Source organism: Odontesthes bonariensis, chromosome 9 (assembly GCF_027942865.1).
Source record: "Odontesthes bonariensis isolate fOdoBon6 chromosome 9, fOdoBon6.hap1, whole genome shotgun sequence".
In the NCBI taxonomy this organism is placed as follows: domain Eukaryota; kingdom Metazoa; phylum Chordata; class Actinopteri; order Atheriniformes; family Atherinopsidae; genus Odontesthes; species Odontesthes bonariensis.
The window spans coordinates 20758905-20784747 of record NC_134514.1 but is presented as its reverse complement, the minus strand read 5'-3'; the positions used below and the strand labels follow the sequence as shown (position 1 = coordinate 20784747).

At 39.2% G+C, this 25843-nt stretch overlaps 1 protein-coding gene across 1 annotated transcript in view; it reads right to left on the bottom strand.

Moving 5' to 3' along the window:
* Positions 1-977: 977 nt before the first annotated feature.
* Positions 978-25843, bottom strand: part of gucy1a2 (guanylate cyclase 1, soluble, alpha 2) — a 40953-nt gene continuing 16087 nt past the window's right edge. Inside the window, exons 5-9 of the mRNA XM_075473587.1 lie at positions 13321-13533; positions 11429-11701; positions 9404-9547; positions 4483-4637; positions 978-4184 (exon numbers count right to left, since the gene is read on the bottom strand). Coding sequence (XP_075329702.1) covers positions 3965-4184; positions 4483-4637; positions 9404-9547; positions 11429-11701; positions 13321-13533 — 1005 coding nt within the window. The 3' untranslated portion in view covers positions 978-3964. The remainder of the gene's footprint in view (positions 4185-4482; positions 4638-9403; positions 9548-11428; positions 11702-13320; positions 13534-25843) is intronic.

Here is a 25843-nt window from a genome sequence, read left to right as displayed (position 1 = left end):
CAGTATGCACATATGGCTGCACACAAGATTTCACACTCAAAGTATCTCAGAATACTATCTCTCTCTTCTTCTTTCTGCCAATCTTCTGGACCACTTATGCATGCAAACAGTATGTAGGAGGAATGTTGCACTGTTGTTCCACGTGGGTGCTGCAGGTTCTGGCTCTCTTTGAAATTACAATAAACATGGTTGTTCTTGAAATTTAGTTAAGGACTGTTTTTTGCTTTGTTGCCACAAAAAAAATAGCATGTTAACAACAGCACGTTCGCTTTAATTAGCCCCAGCACAAAACAATCTACTGCCTTGTATTTTGAGCTGAGAGTTGTCTTTAAATTGATCATACCGAAGAAATACACTCTACGCTTAAGATGACAGGATAGTCCACTGAAAAAATGGCACCTAGTTTTCAGTTAACATGTCTATTTTCTTTGTATATACAATTGCTAAAATCATTAAGGCTTAAAAACCACGCTTTCATGTGATTGACTGGGTTTCTATTTATGTATTTCTGAGCCAGATCATTGCTAGTTCTGTAGTAAATTCAATATTATGCTTCAGCATAATTTAAGCCAAGCAAAACGATTTACCCAAAAGGTCACAGCTCCTTTCGTTGTTGTTGTTGTTTACTGTAAATTTGAACAACCCTAATGAGGTGTATGGAAAAATATTCTTAAAAATATACTACCATTTTCTTTGTTAGCAAAATTGTTTTCATTGCCATGATTTACAGGAACCTTTACAGAAGATGCTGTAAATGTGCAAGCTTTTCAGTCTATAATGCTACTGCCATCTGACAGACTGATGGGATTATATGGCAGTAATGAAAATATCATCAAAGTTGTTGTTCTTTTGTACCACTTGGCAAACAATCTGTGCATGACACTGTATTAGGGCCATTGTAGTTAATTATAAGAAGAACATTGAGCAGTTTCAAAGAAATGACTACATATGCAGGATCTAAGTCACAATTTCATAGGTAAAAATTCAAAATTTTAATGTTCTTGGATTATAACGGGGAAAAAAATTACAAGGGAAAAGAACAAAAAACAAAAAACAAAAACTCATGGCTGCATCATTATCCCATGCATTCATGTTTGAATGGATAAAGACTCCTCCAGCGTCTGGTCTATTCAAAGTCACTACAATAATACAGTGATCCTAGGTTATCAGGAGTATTTCCTGCTAAATCTGACTGCAAAGTTTGATTTGATCAAGTCTGCCACTGCAGGCATTATTACAAGTGTGATGAGGTTGTTCCGAACTGGGAAAGAGAAGCTCCTAAAAACCCAATTTGAACCCACCTTTTTTCTCTCTTACTTGTACTTTATTCTAAGAGAATATACAACAATTTTACCTCTTTCAACTTGTTCCACAGTTTGCGTATTTATCTATTCATTACAATGACCCTAATACAACATTGTACTACCTCAACACCAGCATATCGTAAAGAAATCCATATCTTTTCCTGTATTATTTAATGTTTGGTTTTTATGCTGGTGTCAGTCTCACTTAGAGGGCATTCTTAATCGTGAATTAAACTTTTAGCAAACATTTGATAAAAATTTGGCAAGTATCTTTTGTTTTTTATATAAATATATGTTCGAAGTAAATCATTTTTCTTATGATATAGCATGGCCTGAACATGCTTGTTCAGACTCCCTGCAAGGGCGGGCGAACAGTCAGAATGACATGCAATTATGCATTCACTAAAAAAACATGATTAGCCTGTGCTGGTGGTGTGTCTGAATAAAAATCTGCACATATCTACTTAATCTTTTAGGTCCTGCTACAAGGTCGGCATTTGGCAAGATGTTGTGAAAATGCTAGATTTTACTCCCTGTCCATTAATTCAAAGCTTTGCTGGTCAAAAAATATATTTGGCCTCTTATGAGAAGTTGTTAATTGTTTGGTTTCTAAGTTATTTTGTCAGTTCAAGAAAAAGAAAAAAAAAAACACTCCTTAACAAGAAACAGATGGGACGCAAACAGAGATTTTCACCACTCGTTAAAATCTAAACAACCCCAATCATCTCTGACATCACTTTGTTTCAGTAATGAGTTCAAATCTGGTTGCGACGTTGACAAACCTTTGTATGCTTTTTGTCATTATTTAAAACGTCGCAACTGACATGAAAATCTAATATTTCTTACAAATTTGTGACCTTTTCAATACTTTTTTTTTTCCTCTTTCATTTTTTTGCGACTGTGCTAAATTGATGTTTTATTTGTACTTCACTGATGGAGAACAATCGCAGTAATATTGTGGAATCACATTACTTCATTCTTTAAAACCCATAAAAGTCTCTAAAATCCTGAAAGATACCCAACAAATCTTCACGTGCCATTTTACATTTACTTTACTTTTACTTCAGATTTAATCGGATAAATCTTTACTTTCCCGTGCTTGCGTGATTGAGCAACGCACACGTTTTTGACACAGCCTGAGATTTTTACTGAGCGAGTCATACTCTGTCTCCCAGAAATCTTGTAGACTTCAATTTGAACGGCGTCGGTTAGATGTGCACGAAAAGTGTTTATTTTTTACACCTGTAATAAGAAAAAAGTTCTAAAGTTCTAAAAAAATAACTAAATATCACATTTGTAAATTTAACATGTCAAGTGTGCATACGGTAATTATGCTTGTAACATTAATTAGAAAATTAACATTATTTGTTTTATCGGATCTGGATAAAATAAAGAGGTCAACAGAGAGCCAGCTATCTGAAATCTGGTTGATATATGTTGCCAGCTACTCTCAACCATTTTAAATTAAAACGCATGACAAGTTGGTACCCTTGCTGGCATGCAGAAATAAGGCGCCAGCCGTGCCTTGCAACATCACAGGTTCAAATGTGACATAACTAAATGCACGTCCAGTTCCCTATTTCCTGTCATTCGCTTCAGTGCAGCTGAAGCCACAGAAATGTCATACAGTAACTGGAGACATAAGACAAATGAAGCACTCCTTGTGTGTATTTTTTTTCTCCTCATATATTTAGATTCTACTTATCTTGTACTTATCCTGGTTTGAGTGGTAAAAAGGCACTGAGTTGGGAATAATTTTGAGTCCTACACATAATACCTACAATGGAAATGGCTGTATTACTGTTGACTACAGATTCCTGTGGGTTAGAAGCAGAAAAAGGCTGTAAAATCAGATTAAGGTTGTTGTTGACATTTGTCTTTTTATTGACCCCTTCTCCCCTCTCTTGTGCCTGACATTTGTTTCTCCCATCTCCAAACCAACTGGCCCTATCTTGAAGTTTTCAATCTAGCAATCAGCAGATACTCTAAGTATGTTTGGAAATGCATGACATGATTTAAAGACAGTTGCAGAGGGAGGGAGGGGAGCTGTATTGTTCTTCATCAGTAGTCTTTTTTTGCACAACAGGACATGAAGCAAAGCAAACATTTGTGGCCATCTTTCAAAAATTCACAAAAAATCATTCCCCAGCACCCACTTTGTCATGTGGATTTGTTCTGCTTGCACAATTCCATGGCTAACGTGTGGAACACTGGTCATGAGTGGGGTCTCTCTCCATATTTTCCTCCCTGTATTTTTTTTTAGTCTGGACCCAGTTCAGGTATCCCACGGGAACGAGGACCTCTGGAGAGAGCTCGATACCAGGTCTGGAGCTGAGACATCCAGTTAGATCATTAAGTTTTATATTAAGGTTTCTCTGCAAATTGATTCAATCAGTCCACCTCCTTGGGGAAGGATGAGAGATTAGCACAGTTCCTGCACGTCAAGCCTTTAGAAGCATATCTCCCTTGCAGAGCAGATAAGGGCATGTTATTCTTTTTCACGTACGATGAAAGCATTTTTCACCCAAAAGGTCTGAATCCATGTGTTTACAGAATGCAATTGCATATCCAAAGATTTGTGGGTTTCGTCCATGTTCCACAGTTTCAAATCCAGTCGCTTTAAATCATGAATACTTGTGCAACCTAGTCTGTGTATGGATCTACAAACTTGTTTCTCTTAGAAACATGGTCCCGATGCTGTAGGAGACTTTCCTCATAGAGGCCGGAGGAGCCGAGCGAGAGCTGGTAAGTGAGGCATGGCTGTGAGAAGTCCCCGCCTCCAGGAAGTAACACGTCCCTGGGATCTCTTTGGGAAAATTCTCAGGGAGCTCCAGTCTTGAGCGAGGGACAAATGAAAAAGAGCGGTCATCTTTCAACAATCTGTTGAGGGGGGAAAAAAGAGAATAGAGGAAGTTTTAATAAAGAGTGTTAGTTAAAAATGAACATTACAAAGAGGTAAAGAGAGACACAAAATAATTGATATATGAAATGTTCGTTTTTTTTATTAACATTTGTGTAAATATATGCGTATGACCTAATTTAGGTAATGGCACTATTTTGCTTTGCGAACACAATGTGGGAGTGGAATGCAAAGTAAGAGGAGATGGCAAATTATTGTTATTATATGTCATAACAAAACATACTGCATTCGTATGTTAAGTACAGTGCAGGTACTTACTGATAGGTTGTGGGACTAACATTAATACACCTTGGATGGCTCCCCGATTCAAACTTGCTGGCCAGAGTCACGTTGTTCCCAAACAGGCAATAACGTGGCATTTTAACCCCGACGACGCCTGCCAGCACCGAACCTGTGTGAATGCCTATCCTTAGCTAAAAAAGGGAGGAGGCAGGTGGTTGGAGAAGGTTGAAGAAAAAAAAAAGACAGAAGGAAAAACAAGTTAGAATGATGACATACCAATGTAAGCAATCTCCTGATTTGTGCTTGAATTGAACCCAATCTGTGAATGCTCGTAAATTAGATCTAAACTGATGCATTTCATTCCTGTGCTGCCCATCCTGCAGTACAAAGTGTTGTTTTTGCACCACAAAGTGCTGTATGCTCATCGGTCCGATAAATGGAGATTGTAGGGTATCTAATTTGATACCTTGTGGAAGCAGAACTGAAATAATAAGGGTGTTAGGGTGAAATGGATCAATATATGATTTATTTATCATCCTTTTGGTAGCAGTTGTAATCTGGTGAGAGTATGAATTTATAAATGACTGGAGGGAGAGTGAAAGCCATACAACTTGACCAACTATTGATTTGTACCACTCGGGGGGGGGGGGGGGTAATCCATATTGGCAGCACGCACACACACAGATAAAACACAGTGTAACCTGGTAGTTTTTTAATGATCTACTTGAGCATCTTCTTATCACCTTTCATCCCAGTGTGCATTCCAGCACACTGCGAGGTAGTCATGGCAACAACAGCTGAGGGTTGTAGTGAGATAGAAAGAGCATAGAGACAGAAAGACAATGGCGAAAGAGGCAAAGTGAACCTATAATTAGATGGTAGGACCTTGACAGCACAGGAGGAGAGATAAAGAAAATGAAACAGACAGTGAGGGAGAGAGGGCTGGCAGGTGCACCAGTGTGACCTATTTTTGCAGCTAAACTGCGTGCAGATGGCCATACACTTGCCTGTCTCCACAACAGACAGCCACTCACAGACACACACAAACAAATCTGCATCGGTGCCCACTCTCCTCTTTATTTTTGAGTCTCAAAATACAGACACGATAACAGTCATGCACCTTTTGCCTTGGTTAAGCTATGAGTCAGCATCCACAGCACATGGCCTTCATTGAGCCAAAGAGCAAATGGCGCAGCGGCACAGACAACCAATCACAGTCTAGCCTCTGGCCATGCTGACAGATAACTAGAGAGATGGAGATTGACTAAGACAGAGAGGAGGGAGTTGTTAAAGAGGGAATCTTATTTCTCTCCTGTGCATTCACCAGTTTTTAAGCTGAAACACATGTGACTGATGCTAAAGTGATGCAATACACAAACATTATCGTGTTAAGTTGCATAATAAAGTGGGTGCTACGTTTTGTTGCTGAAATAGTCAGTTAATTGATTAGTCACGTGAAATGCCACCGGGAAAACATGCTGGTTCACAGCTCTCCAATGTGAAGATGAACCGTTGGTCAGAAATAACAAGCAAACTGATTATGTCACTTTTGGACCTGAGAACGTGAAATATGTACAACCTATACAACCTTTCATGTAAAGTTTGCATTTATCATACATTTAAATTTCTCGTGTCAGACTTATAAAGCTAAATGTTTGGTAGATTTGTTGGTAGATTATCAGAATATACAGATAATTGTAATTGTCTTATTTTATATCACATTTGAAAAAACATCAATACACTCTGAAAACTCCATATTGCAATCTGTCTTACCCTGTACCTAAAAAATAAACTGTCTGATAAAAGGAAGTTATCTATTACTCATTTTAGGCACAGGCCTACTATACACCATTTGAGTGTAGACATGTTAAAAACTATCATTAGTTTCAGCCTTAAGATTTTTGGAAGTCCTTTATAGAATAAATATAAATGGGGTTATTGATGGGTAAAAAAATATTCCAAAATTAATACATCAGCAAATATCATCCAGTATTATCTTTAGTATCCAGAAACATTCATCTGTAATGTAGAAATAGAGCTGTTTTGTAAGACTCTGTGTAAGACAGTGTGCTCAGCAGTGATTGGAGGGAATGATGTATACTCTGCTAAATGTGTTGCAGCATTGTAAACCACACAGTCAGACGCGCTTAACTAGACAAACTGTGACGAAACCGTCTCTAAATGACCCAAAGCATATTTTTCGGGATTGTTTTCTTAAAAAATACACACACACACAAAAAAAAAATTTCATAATAGCAATGCCAAAAAATATTGGTGGGGCTGTAAGGTATAGTGTAGTTTCGCTGAAGCCTTCACATTGTCATGCACACAGAATTTTGATCTTAGACTTGTAGGTGGGGAGCGGAGATTAAACTTTTGCATAGTGTGTACTGCAGACACACTGCAGTTGCTGCAGTATGAACACAAAGTCAGCAAAAAAGGAGCTTTTGGTCTGCATGATCAGTCCCACACTGTTTCTGAATCCAGAATGCTGCAGAAACAGCAGATGTTAGGCGGACATTAGCTCCCAGAAGAAACATAATTGAATGTGAATAAAAGCCTTTCATTTGTGAACTGATCATATTCTGTGGGCATTATAGAAATAGAAAAAACACTTAAGTTTAGGCACACTTTGTATTACATCAAACGCATTCTTGCTTGTTCAACATCTCATACCCTCTCCCAGACACCCAAGCTCAAACAATGCATAAAGATCAAGTCATGGGCCTGATGATGAAGCAGTACTATAGATAACAACTTGTAGAAAACGACTTGTAGTTTAATTACTATATGTCATTTTCTCTTGACATCGCTCTGCTCGATACATACTCTAACTGTGTCCCAGAATCTAATTTCTCTGTCATCTCTCACAGCTCTCATGCTAGTTTGCATAACAGTGTAACACTGACTGAGTGAGTGCACTCGCTGAGCTGCATTCATCATGCTAAACTATCCTTTATACCACCATGAAATGAAGAGACATATGAAGGGGGTGAATAGGAAAGAGTTGAAAATATAGAAAATGAAAACATAAATAATGATAGAAGAAAACACAAGAAATAAACTGCAGAGAAAAATGAAAGAAGTGAGTTACAGGCTCCAGAGAAGAGAGGAAGGGGGGCAGAGATGAAGGGGAGGAGACAGATAAAGAGGGGAAGAGACAAAAAAAACAGTGAGAAGGTGAAAGAGCGAGAGAGCAGGCCAAAAATGCTTGGCAAGGCCTTTCTATTTTGAGACAAATGGACTATGCTGTGAGCACAGCAGCACACAGAGAAGTGTCCTGTCTGTTATTCAGCCACTCTCTGTCTTCTTGGCCTCTCACACACACGTTTTGTCCTTAAATATGCCACGTCAATTTCAGAGAAGTCAAAACTAAATATGTTTAAGCACCAAATATAGCTCAGTAATGTTTTCTCAAATCTAAAGCACAGCCACCTCTTTTCACCACACCTTGCCATCATGAAACATCGATGAGGTCTTAATCGGTTTTTCTGTTAGTCGTCACCAAAGTAATCTCTGAATTACTCAACCTTGTAAAACCAAGTCACAAACAAATGACGTGGTTTATAAAGACAAAAAGGATCACTCATTTCTTGAATGAACAGAACGTGAAGCTTTTAGCAAATCTTTCGAAGTCTTTTGGACCCTTTTTTTTTTTTAATGGACTCTGTTTCAATGATAACGTAACAAGGGGTTAGAAATAAGTCAACTACTAACTGTAGCTAAAGACCTGAGCCTGATTTATGAGATTACAGAAGAACATTAAACTTAACTCCACAAGTACGTGTTAAATGCCGTTTTGAAGGCAGGCCAACATTCACATGTAGAGCCGTGTCTTACGTCAAGCTCACAGCTCTATCATCATTGAGTTTCACAGCATGGACTTTACTGCAGCTGACAAATGGGGCACGTGCTTTTCTTGCAACTGCATAACTGTTTTAAACTTAACAACATTTAAAAAAAAACTTGTCATATCGGTAAAATACAGCAAAGTTATGATGATGGCCAAACGTTGCTCTATACAAAAAAACATAGAGGATAACAGGAGAATGTTTATTCTGAATCTAAAGTCGGAACTGAGATTAAGAGAGAGCAGCCTAACAAAATAACATGACCTTCTGACACATACGGTACATAAATAGTTCAAAACATTGTACATACACATCCGCATGGCAGACATGGCTGCATATAATCATCTTCCACTTAACAAATGTGTAGACTTTGTATGTAGCTCTTAAGTTGACACACTTAAGTTGAAATATAACTCAAAACCAGACACACCATCAAGGTGCACTAATTCTCTTGCATCATTTCATAAATCATGCTCCATTGAAGCAGCAGCTAGGACAGTTACACAATGCTACTCAGCATCCCTCGCTGAAACCTTATTACTTGCCAGCTACCTGGCCCATTTTTGAACTACTGACATGTGTTTTTGTCATTTAAAAAATGATTGCTTATGAAGCTGAGTCCACACACTGGAATAACAACTTACAATTCCCATTTAATATAGTACTGTACTGCAAAAGCAGTCGGCAGAGGCCAAATGTATATGTATATTTTTGCTATAGACTGTAGCAAGTTTACAGTTTACGCTTTATTCTTGGAACTGGAGGCTATGTCCTGACCAAAAACAGCTAATGACCTGGTCAGTGGACAGCCAGCACTGGTAATTGAACAGAAAATGGTGGCAAATGAGAAGGCGACTACTCATTGGACCCATCGGTAGACTATCTATTACCATTTCTAGGACAGCAACAAAAACTGAGGCTGACAACCCACTAAATGGTCTTGGCTACTGCTTTGGTTCCTTGCATGCCAAAGCTAGCTGGATTCATTTTTGGCTTATATTCGGAGAAATAGAAAAAAATAAGAATAAGAATAATGATAATGGCGCTTACTTGTTTGCTTACATAGCTGCCTTACACCTGATGAAGGAAGAATAAGAAATGCTCACCTTAATAGGTTTCCCATCAGGTGTCAACACTTCCTCTGAAAGTTCCATCATCTTCAGAGCCATATGTGCAATTGGTTTTGCATGGCTGTCGACCTTCTTATGAAGTCCTCCTGCCACACAATAGGCATCACCTATTGTCTCAATCTGTATGAGAAACGAAAAAAATTATAATTTAATCATTTCAAAATTAAGTATGGCAACGCAGATACTTGAAACCAAGTGGGTTCTGAGTCGTAGAAAATTGAAAGCAACCCTTGACTATTCATTCCATACGAGAGCTACAGTATTTTTCTGTTTCTCTTTCTTGGCCTACATAGTTCACAATATGAGCTGGTGATAATTTCAGACACCCAAAGAAACGCCACTTATAGCAGTTTGGACTCCTAACCCATTGTGAGGAGCCAAAACTCCAAAAATATGATCAATACAAGCATTTTAATTTATGACACCGATTATCTGACGCACACTCCACAAACCCACAAAGCTGCCTCTATATATTTCTTTAGAGTCTAATTACAAAAGTTAAAACCCTATAAAACATTTTATGGTTGAAGATTATTATACATTGAAGATACTTAACAAAAAGCATGACAAGTACATTTATTGTTTTTTGGGTGTTTGCAAAGATTCATAAATCTGATCTAATATAAATGCTTGACATATTTTATAGTACCAGAGTATGATTAAATCAACCTTAAGTCTGCTGAGTGGCCAAAATAAGCATCTCCATCATGACACAGATTAAAAGCACTCTGCAGGAAAAGAACATCATGACGCTCTTAACAAAGACCAGTAGAAATTAAAAAAAAAAAAAGATTTAAAGGCTTAGAAGGTTCATGATAGACACAGATGACTGGATCAACTTATCCAAATATATTTGTGCCATAGGGAAACACTGGGAAATCTGCCTAAAAGGGGCATTGCGGTACAATTATTTTGCTTCAGCTCTGCTGTTTTAAGTCAATTAAGCTATTTGAATACTTATTGGTTGGTTGTTACACTAAGGGATTTTTTACTATGGAGTCAGGTAAGTAACGATAGCATGCAATGAGGCTTAAGACATGGACATTTTACAGTCCTGGCCAAAGTTTGCAATGCTAGCAATGCAAGTCTCCCTTGTTTAAAAATGAACACATTTTGAATGTGCACATGCAAATTAAGCTAAAAATAACAATTAAGCCACTTTCATGAGCGCATTGTTATACGTCAAGATGAAGGAGTGAGCAAAGAGTCATGGCAGCTGACACAGTCTTTGCAAAAGAAGAAAAAAAATAGCTCTGGAGGAAAAAGAAAAAACTGGGAAGACAAACTGCTCTCATTAACGCCTGCCACTGGCTAGATCATTTCAACAGTAACCATGACAATGGCGACATATGGGTGATTCAATCTCCTCTTCATGTCCTCCTGTTCCTGCTTTCTGTTTGCCACACAAACAAAATCCTCCACTGCTACACACATAAACCCTCTTAAACGCAGTCTCTCCCCTCCTCTCTGTGGCTTTTATTTTATCTCCCAACATATTCAATATGTGACATTTCTGACAGATAGTACAGGAGAAGCACATTTCGTGAAGGAAAGTGGGAAGTAAAGATTGTTGTGTGGTAATGAGATAGAAAAGGGAGGCAAGAAAATAGAAAGAGCTGATCTGGTAACGGAAAGTGGGGATGAAAAGAGAAAAAGACAGCAGACCAGAGAGATGACTGTATCCAGGCTCAAAGCCATGCTGTCAGATGGACAATATTGACATATCTTTGTTAAGCTCTCACAGACTGGCCATTAATCAGTTTCTTTTTCCACAACAAAAGTGCAAACACATGACAGCGCACACGCACACACATAAATAGATCCTGTACACATAGACAATGACACACCCCAGAAAAGTTTAGCTGAGTCAGCTGTTCATATTCTAAAGATACCAAGAAAGGACAACTAACTATTTGGGAGACGGTCACCTCCCTATTTGAAATGAAAACCTTGCCGCAGCACCTGATCTCAACATGAACAGGGTGCATATGTGTCTCTGACCTTATAGACATCCAGAATGCCACACTGGTAGTCGAAGCGTGTGTAGAGTTCATTCAACATGGAGATGACCTGCATAGGTGTGCACTGGGCACAGACAGCAGTGAAGCCCACGATGTCCGAAAACAGCATGGTGACATCATCAAATTTGCGAGCGGGCACCGGCTGACCCTGCCACAGCTTCTGGGCCACATCACCCGGAAATATGGAGTACAGGAGATCCACAGTTCTCCTTTTTTCCTCCTCAAGCGCCTGATGAGTACGCTCTAACGTAGCCTGAGAGAAAAGAGGGGGAGATTAAGTGGTTTGCTGTTCCGTGTGATTTGCTTTGATGAAGACACTGATGACAGTAATGTTTAAAGGTGGGAGTACTGCACTAAAATGAAGTATATGTATTGAGTAAGTAAAATTGCTACAATATGCGAACGTACTTGTAAGGGATATTTTTTGTTTGTTTGTTTAATTGTGAGAATATGTGTATGCTTCTTTGCTTCTATGGATAAAGCTTCTTAGTGTCCGGTCTGTATTATGCAGTGTTACATTACTCTTCAAGCGAGTTGACTAAGATGTAGCTATTTATAACACATGCCTGGAGGAGTTGTTGCTGAGAGAGACTGATGCAATGAGCGGATGCAGGAGACTGGGTCTCATCCAACAAGTGAAATCCAACGGATTTATACAATCAACATGGGTATTCAAGTTAGTACATGTGATGCATTGGATTTATCATGTCTGCAATAAAAACCTGGAAAACATCAGGAACAGTATTCCTGCCACTCCTCTATGGAGCCTGTCAGTGGGTAGGCTCCATAAAGAAGTGATGTGCTGCTGATAGTTTAACTCATTTTGTTGGGACTAATGGCTAATGAGGAATAATAATCATCTTGAGTGTACGTTTGAAAAGAAAAAGGATGTCAGGTTGAACCCAAATCCATGTAGGAAATACAGTAAAATCCCTTTTCTGAAAAAAAAAAAAAATCATGGACACAGTATAAAGTGTGAATAAAACAAAGTAAAAAGTGATTTCATGGTCCTGCTATCGCCTAATTGGAAGATTAATTCATCAGTTTTTGAAAGTCAGACTTTTGTCATTGTTTTCTGAAAAAAACATTTGCGTTTTTCTAATTTAGTGCCGGGTTGCACAGTTGTGTGGTGGTGGTTAGTATTGAGATGTCATAGCGGGAAGCTTCTCGGTTTGAATCTTATCAGGGGCCTTTTTTTGGAGTTAGCATGTTTTCTCTTGGTGCCCTGGCTTTCTCCAACAATCCTAAAACATGCATGCGAGGTTAACAGATTCTAAATTGACCTCAGGAGTGAGTGTGAGTCTGCATGGGTTGTTTTTCTTGTGTGTTCCTGTGTTGGCCCTGTGATAAACTGGCAAATTGTCATGGTGACACCCGGGATAGGATCCAGCGACCACCACCGCTCATTTTTGTTTTAGCAAGAATTGGGACAGGGCAACAAAAGGCTGGAAGAGTTGTGTAATACTTAAAAGAAACTGATGGAACAACACAAAACTAATTAGGTCAATTGCTAACCGGTCTATAGGGCCTTTATTCTTTCTTGTTGTTGAAAACAGTCACATTCAGTGTCTGTTGGTGTCTGTTGATGGTTGGTACGGTTAAGCTATCATGAAATCCTGCAGCCCTAAAAGCAAATAATTTTCCCAATATGATCTGTGTCATGACACAAGCTGGTGCTTGTTTGTAAAATAGGGATTGAAGTGTGTGATCAGCTTAGCTCAAATCCACTGTTCCAGCAGATGAAATATATTACTGTCTTACTGCATGAAGCTACATCGAAGAAAACAACCTGACTGATAAAAAAACTGAGCAGCACTGTATTAACTTCAGTTTATAAATCATACATTCGGAATACAATTGGAACCCTTTTACCTTCAGTTTGTCCATTCTTTTCTTTAGGCCATCCTGGGCTTTGGCCTGCTCCCCCACCAAGATAACATCCCGTGTGGCATCATGGATGGGAATATCTGACAAATGGAGACCCCTGCCCATAAGCTCCTCCAGCTTATCAACACGTGGAGAGCCCAGAAACATCAAGGAGCATAATTCTGGCACATGGATCATCTGACCCTTCAGCTCCATCACCTGTCATAGAACAACAAACAGGGAAAAAAATACAAGTTCGTTTTGCAATGAGACAGATTTAAAAAGACTGACCCAGACCAAAATAGCATCTTTGTATGACCTTTCTGGTCAAATAAAGGGAAAACAAAAATACATTAAAAAAATATATATATCAATACGTCAGAATGATTTGACTCAGGCAGTCCAAGGCAACAACCTTTAAGAACTTTAGCCAAATATCAATATCTATGATTGAATATACACATGCAGTCTGTGAGGGTTGACACTTTGTTTCCATACTGCTCTGAAGTCATTTTGTAAATAATGCAGAATACGATCTGGTACTGGCCTCCTGAAACACCCACAGATCAATGGTACCTTTACCAATGCAAGTCACCCGTGCCATGGACACTGATGCACCCCTATACCATTACCTTTGCCTGATAACGGCCCAGAGAATATTTCTTATCTCTGGCATGTTGAATCAGATGCAAGGCTTTTTGATATAAGAAAAAACAAACAAACAGCTGAAATGTTTCTTTGCAGAGTTCGCATATGCAATACAGTTTCTGGTTACATTTCCGGATGTAGCGACAGACTTTGTTGGTATTCCCGAGCCCCTGTGGCTGTATTGATCACGGTGTCATGACAGTATGATGGTTTCGGTATCGGATTCCAGACCGAACACAAACAACAGCATCTCGTGTGTTGTGATGTGTTGTGATGCTTGCCCTATCTAGACTTTAAGTTTAAGTGACAATGAGGGCTTTAGATTTATGATACAATTGAGTCAAAGTGTGTCATAGCATCGTGCATTTTTTTTCCTGCTGAAACAAGAGTGAGGTAGCAGTCATATGTGAATCAATGCTCAACACTGTATTTCTGATTTTATTTCACATGGGACTTTAGATTTTTCTAGTTGAAGGACTTGTCTTGCCATGTATGTGAATAAATCCGAAACGCTAAGTCAAAGCTACATCAAGAAATGGGATTTGTATTTGTGGTCAATTTCATTTTTGAAACCCACAAGATTCTGTGGGGAAAAAAGAGCAGCTACTAGCTGAAGTGCACTAATTCTATTTTTCGAACAGCACTTGTTTGCAATCATTTGAGTTTCAAAATATGAAAACTAAAAACACTTTGCTCTGCTCTTAAACGTTATTCTGCTTTCTTTGCACAGATTGGATCGAACAGTTTCTGAAATTAGTTTTCTTTCGCACTAGCTCGAGAATAATTTTGACTCTAATCCTAACACAAAGATTCTGAATTGAATTGAATAAAATCTAATCACATCAAATTGTGCTATATCTAAACATTTCCATTTTTTTCCCCAACTTCCTGGCATGCATTGTGTGGTCTTACTGCAATCAAGTGCAAAAGTTTGTATTTCACACATATCAGAGATCATAGAGATTCCCATGGAAATGACAGCCAGTTTGTTTCATGACTGCAACTAAAAACATGTTCGACCCTCTTTTTACCATAGTGCCAGTGGTGCCCCAGAAGAACGTCAAGGTCAGAGCCAATCAGAGACAGTGAGGGGGCAGGTCTTCATCTCTAACTGGCTCTGCCTCAGAAACGCTTCTAGACTGATGAGTGTGCTTTTGAAACTGTGACTCATAGGTAAATCTAAGAGAACAACAATGCTACTAGCCATTGTTGGCCATACTGGCCACCGGTAACTCAAGATGAAGAAAAGAGTTGATTTTCTTTTAAAGAGAAATGCTGTGCTGCCCTCTGTCTGCATTGCCCCTCGTAAAATGGCAAACTGCTGACTGCTTAGCCCATTTTCTGTGACTTAAGTAAAGCAAAATGAACAATGTGATGCCCGATATCTGTTGCGAAGAATGTGCCAAAACAAGCCTGGAAACTGTATGAAAGTATGTATGGAAAAGTTTATGAAAGCTGAATATCACTGATGATTTTTTTGTTTGAATCAGCATGTTTTCGTGCAAACTTGTCGTTAGTTATGTACCCGGTCCTGATATGCCTTTATGCAAACCTATCAGTTTAACGAATAAATATCCATGTCAAAAGATGCAGAACCAAAGTGAGTAAATCCACAAAACAACTTCAGTGTTATTGCCAATAGTATCTGGAATATATCAGAGGTTTAGATTTTCTTGCTGCTTGACATTTTGCTCACAAGCACTGAAATGAAAAATATGTGCAAGACCTGCTAAATGTCCTTTACACAGGTGTAAGGAGTACAAACAAAACAGAGTTCCTCTTATTCCAAGCAGACAGAGGAGACAGTCTAAAAAAGCATGAGAGTTTATACAAAGAGATGTTGAGGAAAGACATCACCAGTTTTTGAACATGATACTAACTATCACAGCTAGAGGCCATACGGATAAGCCGCACTTCTCGATTTCTCTTTCTCCTGCTCAGTCCTTCCTCTCATCCTTCATTCCCTGCAGTTTCTCTTCTTGCTTCTTTCTTCATCATCACCTGCTTCTGAATCTGCTGGTCTCTCTCTTCCTCCGTGCTCCTGTCTGTCTCCTCCGTCCCCTCTTTCACTCTCTTTCTCCATAGTGTCAGATAGATTATTCCGCCAGTGAGCACGCTGCAGCCCTGTTTTATTTATAGCACAAGGCTCTCCTATGTCTGCATAATACATACAGTCTACATCCACATGCGCACAGTATTTCCCTACACATATCCAAAGGGAGACACACATGCTGCCTCTTGACTATCTGTTTTTCAGAAACACAACAGGCAGTCAACATATATGCACAAATGCAGCCTACAACTCATGAGGCCCGACTTCAAGGCAAACCCACAGAAACTCAACTTGTTAGGATTCTCTGAATAAGAACTGATAATCTACAGACTTAATTTAGTGTTAGAGTCAGCTCAGTAATTCTACATTGCTCCACATGTACCGACATTGGCATATTCTGTGGACTTGATGCATATTGTAATCGCAGTGTCATATTAGAGTTTGAGGAGTCATGGGAACAAGCCTGTTTACACATATCAATGTACACTCTCAAAAGAAGGTATGCAACAAACATATGCCAACATGAACAAACGGCAGCGCGAGCTGCTGTTTCCTCAGGATGTGTCTGGCCGAGTGGGAAGGCCTACACGCCTGACATACTAACAGCCATCTCCATGGAGACTGTGAAATCAGGAGAGCCAAATACAAAATGAAAAACATGCTCTAAATCTGCTTGTACAAATATATTATCTCTCGGTCTTTAAATGCTTTCCCCGAATCTGTCTCTTACACAAGCAAGAGCAAACAAACTAAACTAAAGTAAGAGAAGGCGAAATCAATTTTAAATTGCTGTGCCTCAATAAAGCAAATTTCCGTGAGGTTTGTTATACACAAAATTGAGCTCCGGAAACACAGCAAGCCTGAAATGTTTGATCATGTTGGACAAGGCAAAATACAGTATGGGTCACAGTTTCACTGTTCAAGTTCATTAAGGCACCTCCAAAGAACTTGAGGAATGCATTGTTATTTGAGAAATTATATCAAGATAATAATGTAATTTGTTAACATAGTTGTCATGTATGTTAGAGCAATAACTATTTTTTTTTACATCCTTTTAAAGGACTGACAGTTTGGTGCATTCAGTGTGTATAATTGATGAAAGAATAAACTGAATATTTCTTAACATCGAGGATGTGTATGTTTAATTAGGAACGCATTATATGTTGGTGCTCAATAATAATCTTGAACAGAGTAACAGACATCACTTGAAACCTGGTTGTGACTGGTGATTTTTGCCTCTCTGTTTTTCTTCTCTCTTTATGTACACGAGGGCATGGCTGAGCTCTCTACGAACAGAGCGTGACATATTCCTTGAGTCACCCCAGGCCCAACCTGTCAGATACGGGTTACATGCAAAATGCAAACTTGCAGAAATACAACATTTTCAACCTACCACAGTATGTAAAAAAAAATTATGATTATTATCTGTAGCCTTCATGATAATAAGTAATAAGATGGAGTCAGTTCCAGTTCAATATATTTCTTTAAAAAAATGAAATATGTCATAATAACAAGGTCATCAGAAATCAATTTCTGTGCAGTTAAGTGGATGATAAAAGACGATTCTATCAGAAAAATAAAAGAAATATAAATCTTTGTCAACTTCTTGCCTCAGTATACAAGCAGTACAAGCAGCAGTAAGCACTTGCAAGTTGCTATTTTCATTAAAAAAAAATGCAAGCTGCTTTTTTTGTTTGTTTGTTTACTTAACAGGCACCAGCCGGAGCCAGTCTACTCAGAAACATTTTAAAATCCTAAAGCTAAAGTTCAGCCTAAAGCCTAGAAACAGTCTGTTTCCTGTGCACAATGTAATCACAGCATGAGGACACAGACCCTGCCAGTCGCTAGCAACATCGTCAAGCCTTCCTGCTGCAAAGGCATAACCTTCTTCAAGGACTGCAACACGACTGCTGTGAACAGTCGCCACTGTTTATGTTTTCCGTTTACTGATGTGCAATTTTCTTTTTTTTTTTTTTTCCGTGTTTGTGTCACACAATATGGGCACCATTCTCCATCTAACAACTGTTTTTGTTGCCATTCATGTACAGTAGGTATAATTACGCCAGTGCCCCCCCCCCCACACACACACACACACACACACCCCACCCCCGACAACCTTACTCTCAGTGTCAGTCTCTGTTTCGCTTTCATTCCCATTTTCTGGCTCACTATGTAACAAACTTACACACTCACAGACACACACATGCACACATCCCTGGAGGAAGCTGTGTTGGCCTAGTTGTGTGTCTCTGTCTAACTCGGCACTCTTTCTTGCTTCTGCCGTAAACTCTCTCATCACAGCACAGAGAAAGAGGAGGTAAATGAACTGTAAAGATGGAAGGCAAAAGAAACAGAAGTGAGGAAAAAAAAAATAACGCAAATACAGGACGGAGAGACTTGGCATTAGGGAAAGTGCAAAAGTTGAAAGAGAATGGGGTGGAAATGGAAGATGGAAATTAGGAGCACTGTAGAAGCAGCTAGAGGAATAAAGGGAAAGCAGTGAAGCATAATGAGATACCAGTGTATGATATGATTTTACGTGGAGACAAAATACAGAAGAAATCTACATGCACTTTTGTATAGAAAAAGATGAAAACAGAAATATCCATAAGACAGGGAAGAGATCTGTTTGTCGTGTAAAAGTCAAGTGCTCCATAGTTGTTCTTCACTGTTCCACATCTTCTGCACCTTCTTTCAATGGCCCTGCTTTGTCATCTCATGATGGCAGTTCCACAAATGCAATTCTTCAGATTCTTCATAAACAAGCAGTTGTGCATTGTTCAAACTATACCACAGAGTATGTGTGAAAACAACTCGTATGAAGTGTGTTGTAAGGGCAGACTGACCCGACAAAAAATATTGCAGCCCCCTATTTAACTCAGTTGTTTCTTTCTTGAAAAGATTCGTAGAAAGTGGAAATATTTCTTTCCTTTTACATTTTTTTCTAAAAGTGATTGTTCACACATAATCCAATGCACTTTAAAGATGGACACTGTGCTCGTAGTAGTGTTTTTGTGTAACTATATTTCCACTTAACAAATACAAGCCATCTACAACCCCAAATCAGAATAAATTGGGAGGCTATGGAAAATAGGAATTAGAAGAAAAAAAAAACACAGTGATTCGGGCGCTTATGTTGACTTTGAAATAACTGCAGAAAGCATAAATTAACAAATCTTTTTTGTTCGGCATTTCAGACCTGTAACACATTCCAAAAAAAAATGTCAAAGGGACAACTTAGGGCTAGTAATCAAAATAATAATAATACATTTTGTGTTTTTTCAAATAGGTGATTGGAATCGTGATTTGATACAAAAAGCAAATCAAGGAAAGGGCGAGACTTTGAGGAGCAAAAATGGGCAGAGAAATAATTTGTCAACAAATGCAGAAGAAAAAACAGTATTTCTCAAAGAAAGACTGGAAGGGATTAGGATGATTCTTTACGATACAGTGCATAAAATCGCTGCAAGACTTTAGGTCATCTGGAAGAATTTTAATGCGTAAAGGTCAAGGGTTCATACCTGAGATGGACGGCTGAACTAACCACATGGGCATATGAATACTGTTGGAAACCTTAGTCAACAGAGATACGTTAACAAATTCCACTTAAAAGCTTACGTTCGCTAATTTTGTGCAATGGCAAGGTTGACTTCTCTTGTTTTGGAGACATCTGGGGTGGATCATCATGTGTATTGTGGTCAGACCAATCAGTATTCCAGATGACAGGAAGAGAAATGGATGCCCCATGCTCCTGACCAAAGGCGAAAAGGACCATCCAGAATGTTGCCAGCAAAAAGTCTAAAAGCTGAGCTCTGTGATGGTGTGGGGATGTAAGTGCTCTCGGTGAAGCTCATTTATACTTTTGTGATGGCTGAGTTAATGTAGAAAAGTTCATTGAGACTTTAAAGCAACATATGTTGCCTTCATCTTTCCCAGAGACATCCGTGTATTTTTCAACAAGACAAGGCAAAATCATATTTTGTACACTTAGGCAAAGATATGGCTGAGGAAGAAAAGGGTACAGGCACTGGACTGGTCGGCCTGCAGTCCCAACCTGGCCCTGATAGGTGATGTGTGCAGCATCTTAAAAGGAAAAATTCAAGGATAACAATGCCTTGTTGGGCGTCTTATGATAGGTTTGCAGGATGAATGGTACAAAATAACACCTGTAAGCTTCATCGCTTTGCATCCTCAATGACAGCACATACCTCAAGTGTTGTGAAAAGGAATGGCAGCATGACAAAGTGGCAAAATCTTTAATGTTCCAACTTTTTTTTGGAGCGTTTCGCAAGCCCGAAATGCAAGAATGGATGTATTTTAAACACGTAATATGCATAGCTTTGTAACTTGCTTTTGCGTTATTTTTCTCTCATATTTCTCCTTTTAAAAGAAATTGCTTTGGCACACAATGATTTCCACAGTTTACATATAAGAATGATCAAAATGTACAGATTTGGGCTTCCTTTGCAATAGGCAACAATGAGCTCCAGGGAGATGAAAAGGAGAAGAGGGATGGAAAAGGAGGAAAAACAACTGTAAGGGCCAGAGATGGAAATAGATAAAGAAAGAGAATGGAGAGAATGGACACAGGGAGAGACATGGGGAAAATGAGATGCACTGTGCTTGAAAAATTAAAAAAAAGGAGGGACAAGATGGTAGATAGATAGGGGAGAAAGATAGCAGGCGGTGGAACAGACAGCTAATGGATTTTCTTTTGTTAGCAGACTCTGTCATGTCAATAGACTCTCATTTGCATGAACAGCCACTGAGCAGCAAAGAGTCAATGAGTCAGCTTCCCTTACACACACATACACAAAATGCTGCAACGCTCTTCTCTTTACAGACTTTGTTGTGCAATAATCTTAAACCCCATTCTCACAGTAAAACACGAATGCTCACATACACTTCGTGTACATAGAAAAATCTGACGCAGTTGGATGAGATGCCTTCCAGATAAAACGGTGAGTCGTGGACTAAATGGCTAATGCCACATTTAAAACGTTGCACTTGGTAAGGTAATGTCATTTTATAAACAAATCAGAAGTTGATGTGAGACTTTGTGAAATACTAACACGTAATGTAATTAGCGGCTTTGACTACACAAGTAAAATAGCTGCCAAAATGCAATTCGTCCACGGCAGGTTAGAATATGGATTTTGATAAAAAAAAATTCCACTTCACTTCATTTAAGATACAAATAGACAGCTTTATGCTTCCTTTTTTAAGCCTTTCATGCACACATAATTCAGTTTCTGCTCCATTAAATCATAAAACTGTTTACACTATTTGTATCTCACATTGTACTGTTAATAAGAAAATAAAGAAACTTCCTACAAATTTGTCTACAGTTAGAGCAAATAAATCATCCACTAAAGTCCACACTTATCTTCATAAAACTGAGCAGTAACACTCTAGCTTTTATTGATAGTCTTAAACGTACAGGCAAGTAAGTCACCAGCCTAATTTTTATCCTGCTTTCAACAGTGACACACTGATAGCATTTTATGACATGTTCATTAATTGTCATGTTTTCTTCTGGTCTGTCTGCCAGTCCTCGCGTCCTCCTATTTTAATCCGCCGCGCTTTGTAAATGCATCAAAAGTAGACGGAGACAGCAAGGGCAGTGATTTTCAAAGCGCCCTCCTCGGAACAGACAAACAAAACCGTCACAGCAGTGATTTATCTACCTCAGATCAAAGGTGGTGTCAATGTCAAGATTTTTCTTTTGTACTCAGACATGCAGGTGCACAGATGACCCGCACACAAACAAACCTGATGCAGAAATGCTGTACGGTAGTATTTGTTATATGAGAGATTACATTGCAGACTCAAACATCCTCATGTCCGCAGCCTCCGTTATAAACTAACCTATTTCATTTCATTGATGACGTATAAAAGGCTAAATGTCATGGAATAGAGCCGGATTTATAGATTGTTGAAGATAACTGCAAAAAATGAGCCGAGGCCAAAACAACTGCTGGTCCAGGCTCCATCTAACATCAAACACCTCACACACACACACACAAGTCACTTACAGCTGCGCTGAGTCATCTTAAGCAGAATTCTTTGACCCAAAGAGTCTGGGAACTTTTAGATATATGCAGCAAAAGCTTCACCATTGCGGAGGCAGGTACTGTGATTCATGGATTATGTCTTGTTTCATACTGTTATGAGTAAGAGAAAGAAAATATATCACCTAATGTAAGCAAAGAGACGGGGTAGGTGAGTCGGCTAAATTCTCAAAAACGAGAGATGTTACCTCGTGTTTTATGTCTGACATCCCATAGAGGTTCAGTGTGAGGGAAAGTTTCAAGGTTTGGAGGACAGCTTTTGGCAGTACGGCCTCTTTACACCTGCCCCCTGTATGGTGACCACTGTGACACACTAAGAGGAGAGACAGCGAGAGATGCAATTTGCCCTTTTCAGCAGGCCTTTGAATGTCTCCTGCACAGAAAATATCCCTAAGCATAGAGAGGAAAGAAGTTAAACTGAAAAATCCACCACAGACCACTAAAACACACATCCACAGTGCAGCACAGAGGAGCGCACCTTCACTGCCTTGGCCTGTGGCCTTCTTTCTCTGCCCTTTCCAGTGAAAATGTCAGCCCTTCCTTTTCTGGCTCTCTCTTTTTCTGCTTCTCTGCCCAGGTGACACACGATTCATAGTGAAAGGAGAAAGAAAAGATATGCCTGCCCTCTTGCTCTACAAACACATACTTTTAAGTGTCTAGCGGAGTTTGGAGTGTTGAGACAGTTTTAGGAGGCAGTGAAACAGAATACAGACTCCACTAAGAGGCTGTACTGTGCTAAATGTAAATAAAAACAGAGTCGTTTTACGTATTTTGTAAAACACATACACAAGAAAAACTATAGGCATTCTGTGTACTCCTATAAATAATGGTTTACTTTAACTTTTTACTTTTTTTTAACCAATGAGGTTTTTCTAGTAGTCATTAAGTCAGTTCTTTTTTTTTTTTAATTTTGTCATTGTGAACTATTATTTAGTTTCTGCAGACTGCACAAACTTTTAGGTTTTCCTCGGCTAAGAGAGATAGCTTTCCTGTCCGGAAAGAAGAGAGATATGTTCCCATCATATTTGCATGAAAAAATGCCATCCTGTGTGGTGCTCATAATAAAAAGGAGGACAATGGACTGATAAATTTAATGGAGTTCCAGATGGGATGTAAAAACCCCAGAGATTGATAGCAGATAGCAATATAAACTGTGCAGCTGCTCCAGTGCCTTCATCAGCAGTAGTCTGCCAGGATATATGCATACCAGACCATGGAGGCAATGGTGGCATAAAGCTGAGATTCAGCTTCACAGGGACGAAAACTGGGCACCCCTAGTCTTCTTTTGTAATTCTGATAATTCAATACTCTTTCATTTAGCTCTTTATTTCCCCTCTCTCTGACATGCTTTGTCCTAAGGAGCTTTTCATCAAAGAGGCTCCAGTTTCTGTTTCAGACCCAGAGCTGGGCACTGGCTCCAGCACAAAAGAAAACTGGTGCTACACTAGTACCAACTGTTTGCTGAGCCAGAGCAAAGAACAGTCTGCTCAGAAAACATGTTAAGCACTCCTCTAGAGACAGACATGTGGGCTTCACTGGGACCTGTCACTCAGAAACTGCCCTTTTAAAATAAGATGAATATATTTATGATTATCGAGGGTTATGAAGACCAACCTGACCAACTAAAATGTTGTACCTGCAATGTTTAAATATCCATATTGTCATTGTAGCATTAAGCCAGCTTATTTCAACAATTCAAAAAAACAGCTTCAACAGATGTCAAGTCAAAGCAGCACTGGAGGAACATACTCTCATTTTCCTGCTGTTTAACGTTTTAATATTACCGGTCGCGTTTGTGAGCACTTCCCAATGTGGTGCATAGAGCAGCATTAACAGTTCAAGTCCTCTTTGAAGCGCAGTTCCTAAATACCATTCAGTGTTTGGAAACGTCGCTCGGTGTTTCATGTGCGTTTGCATTTTCAGTCTCCTCAGTGTCAAGATGTAAGGTATAACCATCCAAAAATCACCAGGTGTCGCTCTAGAGCAAGAGAGACACCAAAACCGAGCGAGAAACCTAACTTACAGCTCAAAAAATAGCTCATTGTAAAAAAACAACTCCATGGTCTCATAACGCACTACTTGCAAGGATTTTAATGAACTGAAGTAGGTGGGTTGCCTACTGGTGCATTTCTGTGCACATGCTGGACAATGAATACAAAGAGTGAGGCAGACAGAGGGAGAGAGCCTGCATGCTGTGGGAAGAATATCAATGCGCCGTTATCTCTTCACACAGCAAGTAGTTGTATTAGGGTTTAAAAAATTACACATTGAAAATTATGCCTCTAACTTGAGATCCAGACACAAACACACGGATACACAGCACTGCACCATGGCTGGTCCAATTTATCTCCTCTCTGTCAGCTCTGTTTAGCATCAGGGTGTCCGGCACTGTCACTGACATCCTGCAGGGACCATCCAATCAATAAAGAGCAGGATACAGAACAAACAGCTCCAAGTGATTAATCATTTTTCTGGCAAATTGGGACCAATTCGAACCTCACTCCCCATGTGAAAAACACATCAGAGTATAGCAGATGTTGTGGTGGAATGGCATTCGGCACACACATGTGCCACCGACAAACTTTCCCTGTTCTCTTTTTTCTGTGTTTATTAGAAGGTGGTGCATACAGGATTTTTTGGCTCGCAACAACGACGCTACCATCCCTTTAAATGTAAAGTCAAGCAAAAAATGAGCATATCCAGCTACATTAAACTCAGACTGAACTTGGCCTTGGCAGAGAACACAGTGTATCTAAAGGGCACATTTGTAACAAACTGTAAACTGTGTCAAACTGTGTCCTTCTGGCACTTATTTAGTTGAAAAGAAACAGTAGAAACTCTAAAATGATAACAGCAGAGCACATAAATGACAGTTTTTACATTTGTCCACGGTACAGAAAGTCCCATTCCTGACCATGACAATGCTCAACAAAGTCCCACATTTGAGACATTGGAGAGGTCAAAAATGTCAGAGCGGAAGAATTTTTCAGCCGCAATCATCTGAACAATGGGATGTGTCACCCATTCCAACAGTATATCTCTTATGTGTTTTGATCATCTCTGGATGGCCGTGGAACACAATGATGTTAAAGGGGAACTCCGGGGCATTTGAAGCGCATATCCATTGCTAGAGGTTGTCAAATACTGACAGTAGGACACAGACCGGTGCAAATCGGCGCTCCCTGTGAAGCGATTGCGCTGTTTGCGCAGCCTGTCATGCTAACCAAATACGTGGTGGCTAAGGGGCAAGAGCTAAACCTTCCACGTAAAACAACAACTTGCACACTGCAGAAACGTCACACCACTTTATAAACCATCCGACAATAAAGTCACAAGCCTTACCATCAAAACCATATGCATGGTTCTCACATTACTGGCATGGGGACGTTACAAAACAACTTTATAAACAGCATGTCACTTACCTCTTGTCTGTATGCTCGCGCATGTGAAAGCCCAAAAGAGTCAATGGACGATAATCACATATACAAAACAATTATCTTCTCTAGAAAAACTGCGTTCAAGTATTTAAAACATTACAACAATACATGCCCAGTAATATTGTTGTAATGTTTTAAATACTTGAACGCAGTTTTTCTAGAGAAGATAATTGTTTTGTATATGGGATTATCGTCCATTGACTGTTTTGGGCTTTCACATGCGCGAGCATACCGACAAGAGGTAAGTGACATGCTGTTTATAAAGTTGTTTTGTAACGTCCCCATGCCAGTAATGTGAGAACCATGCATATGGTTTTGAT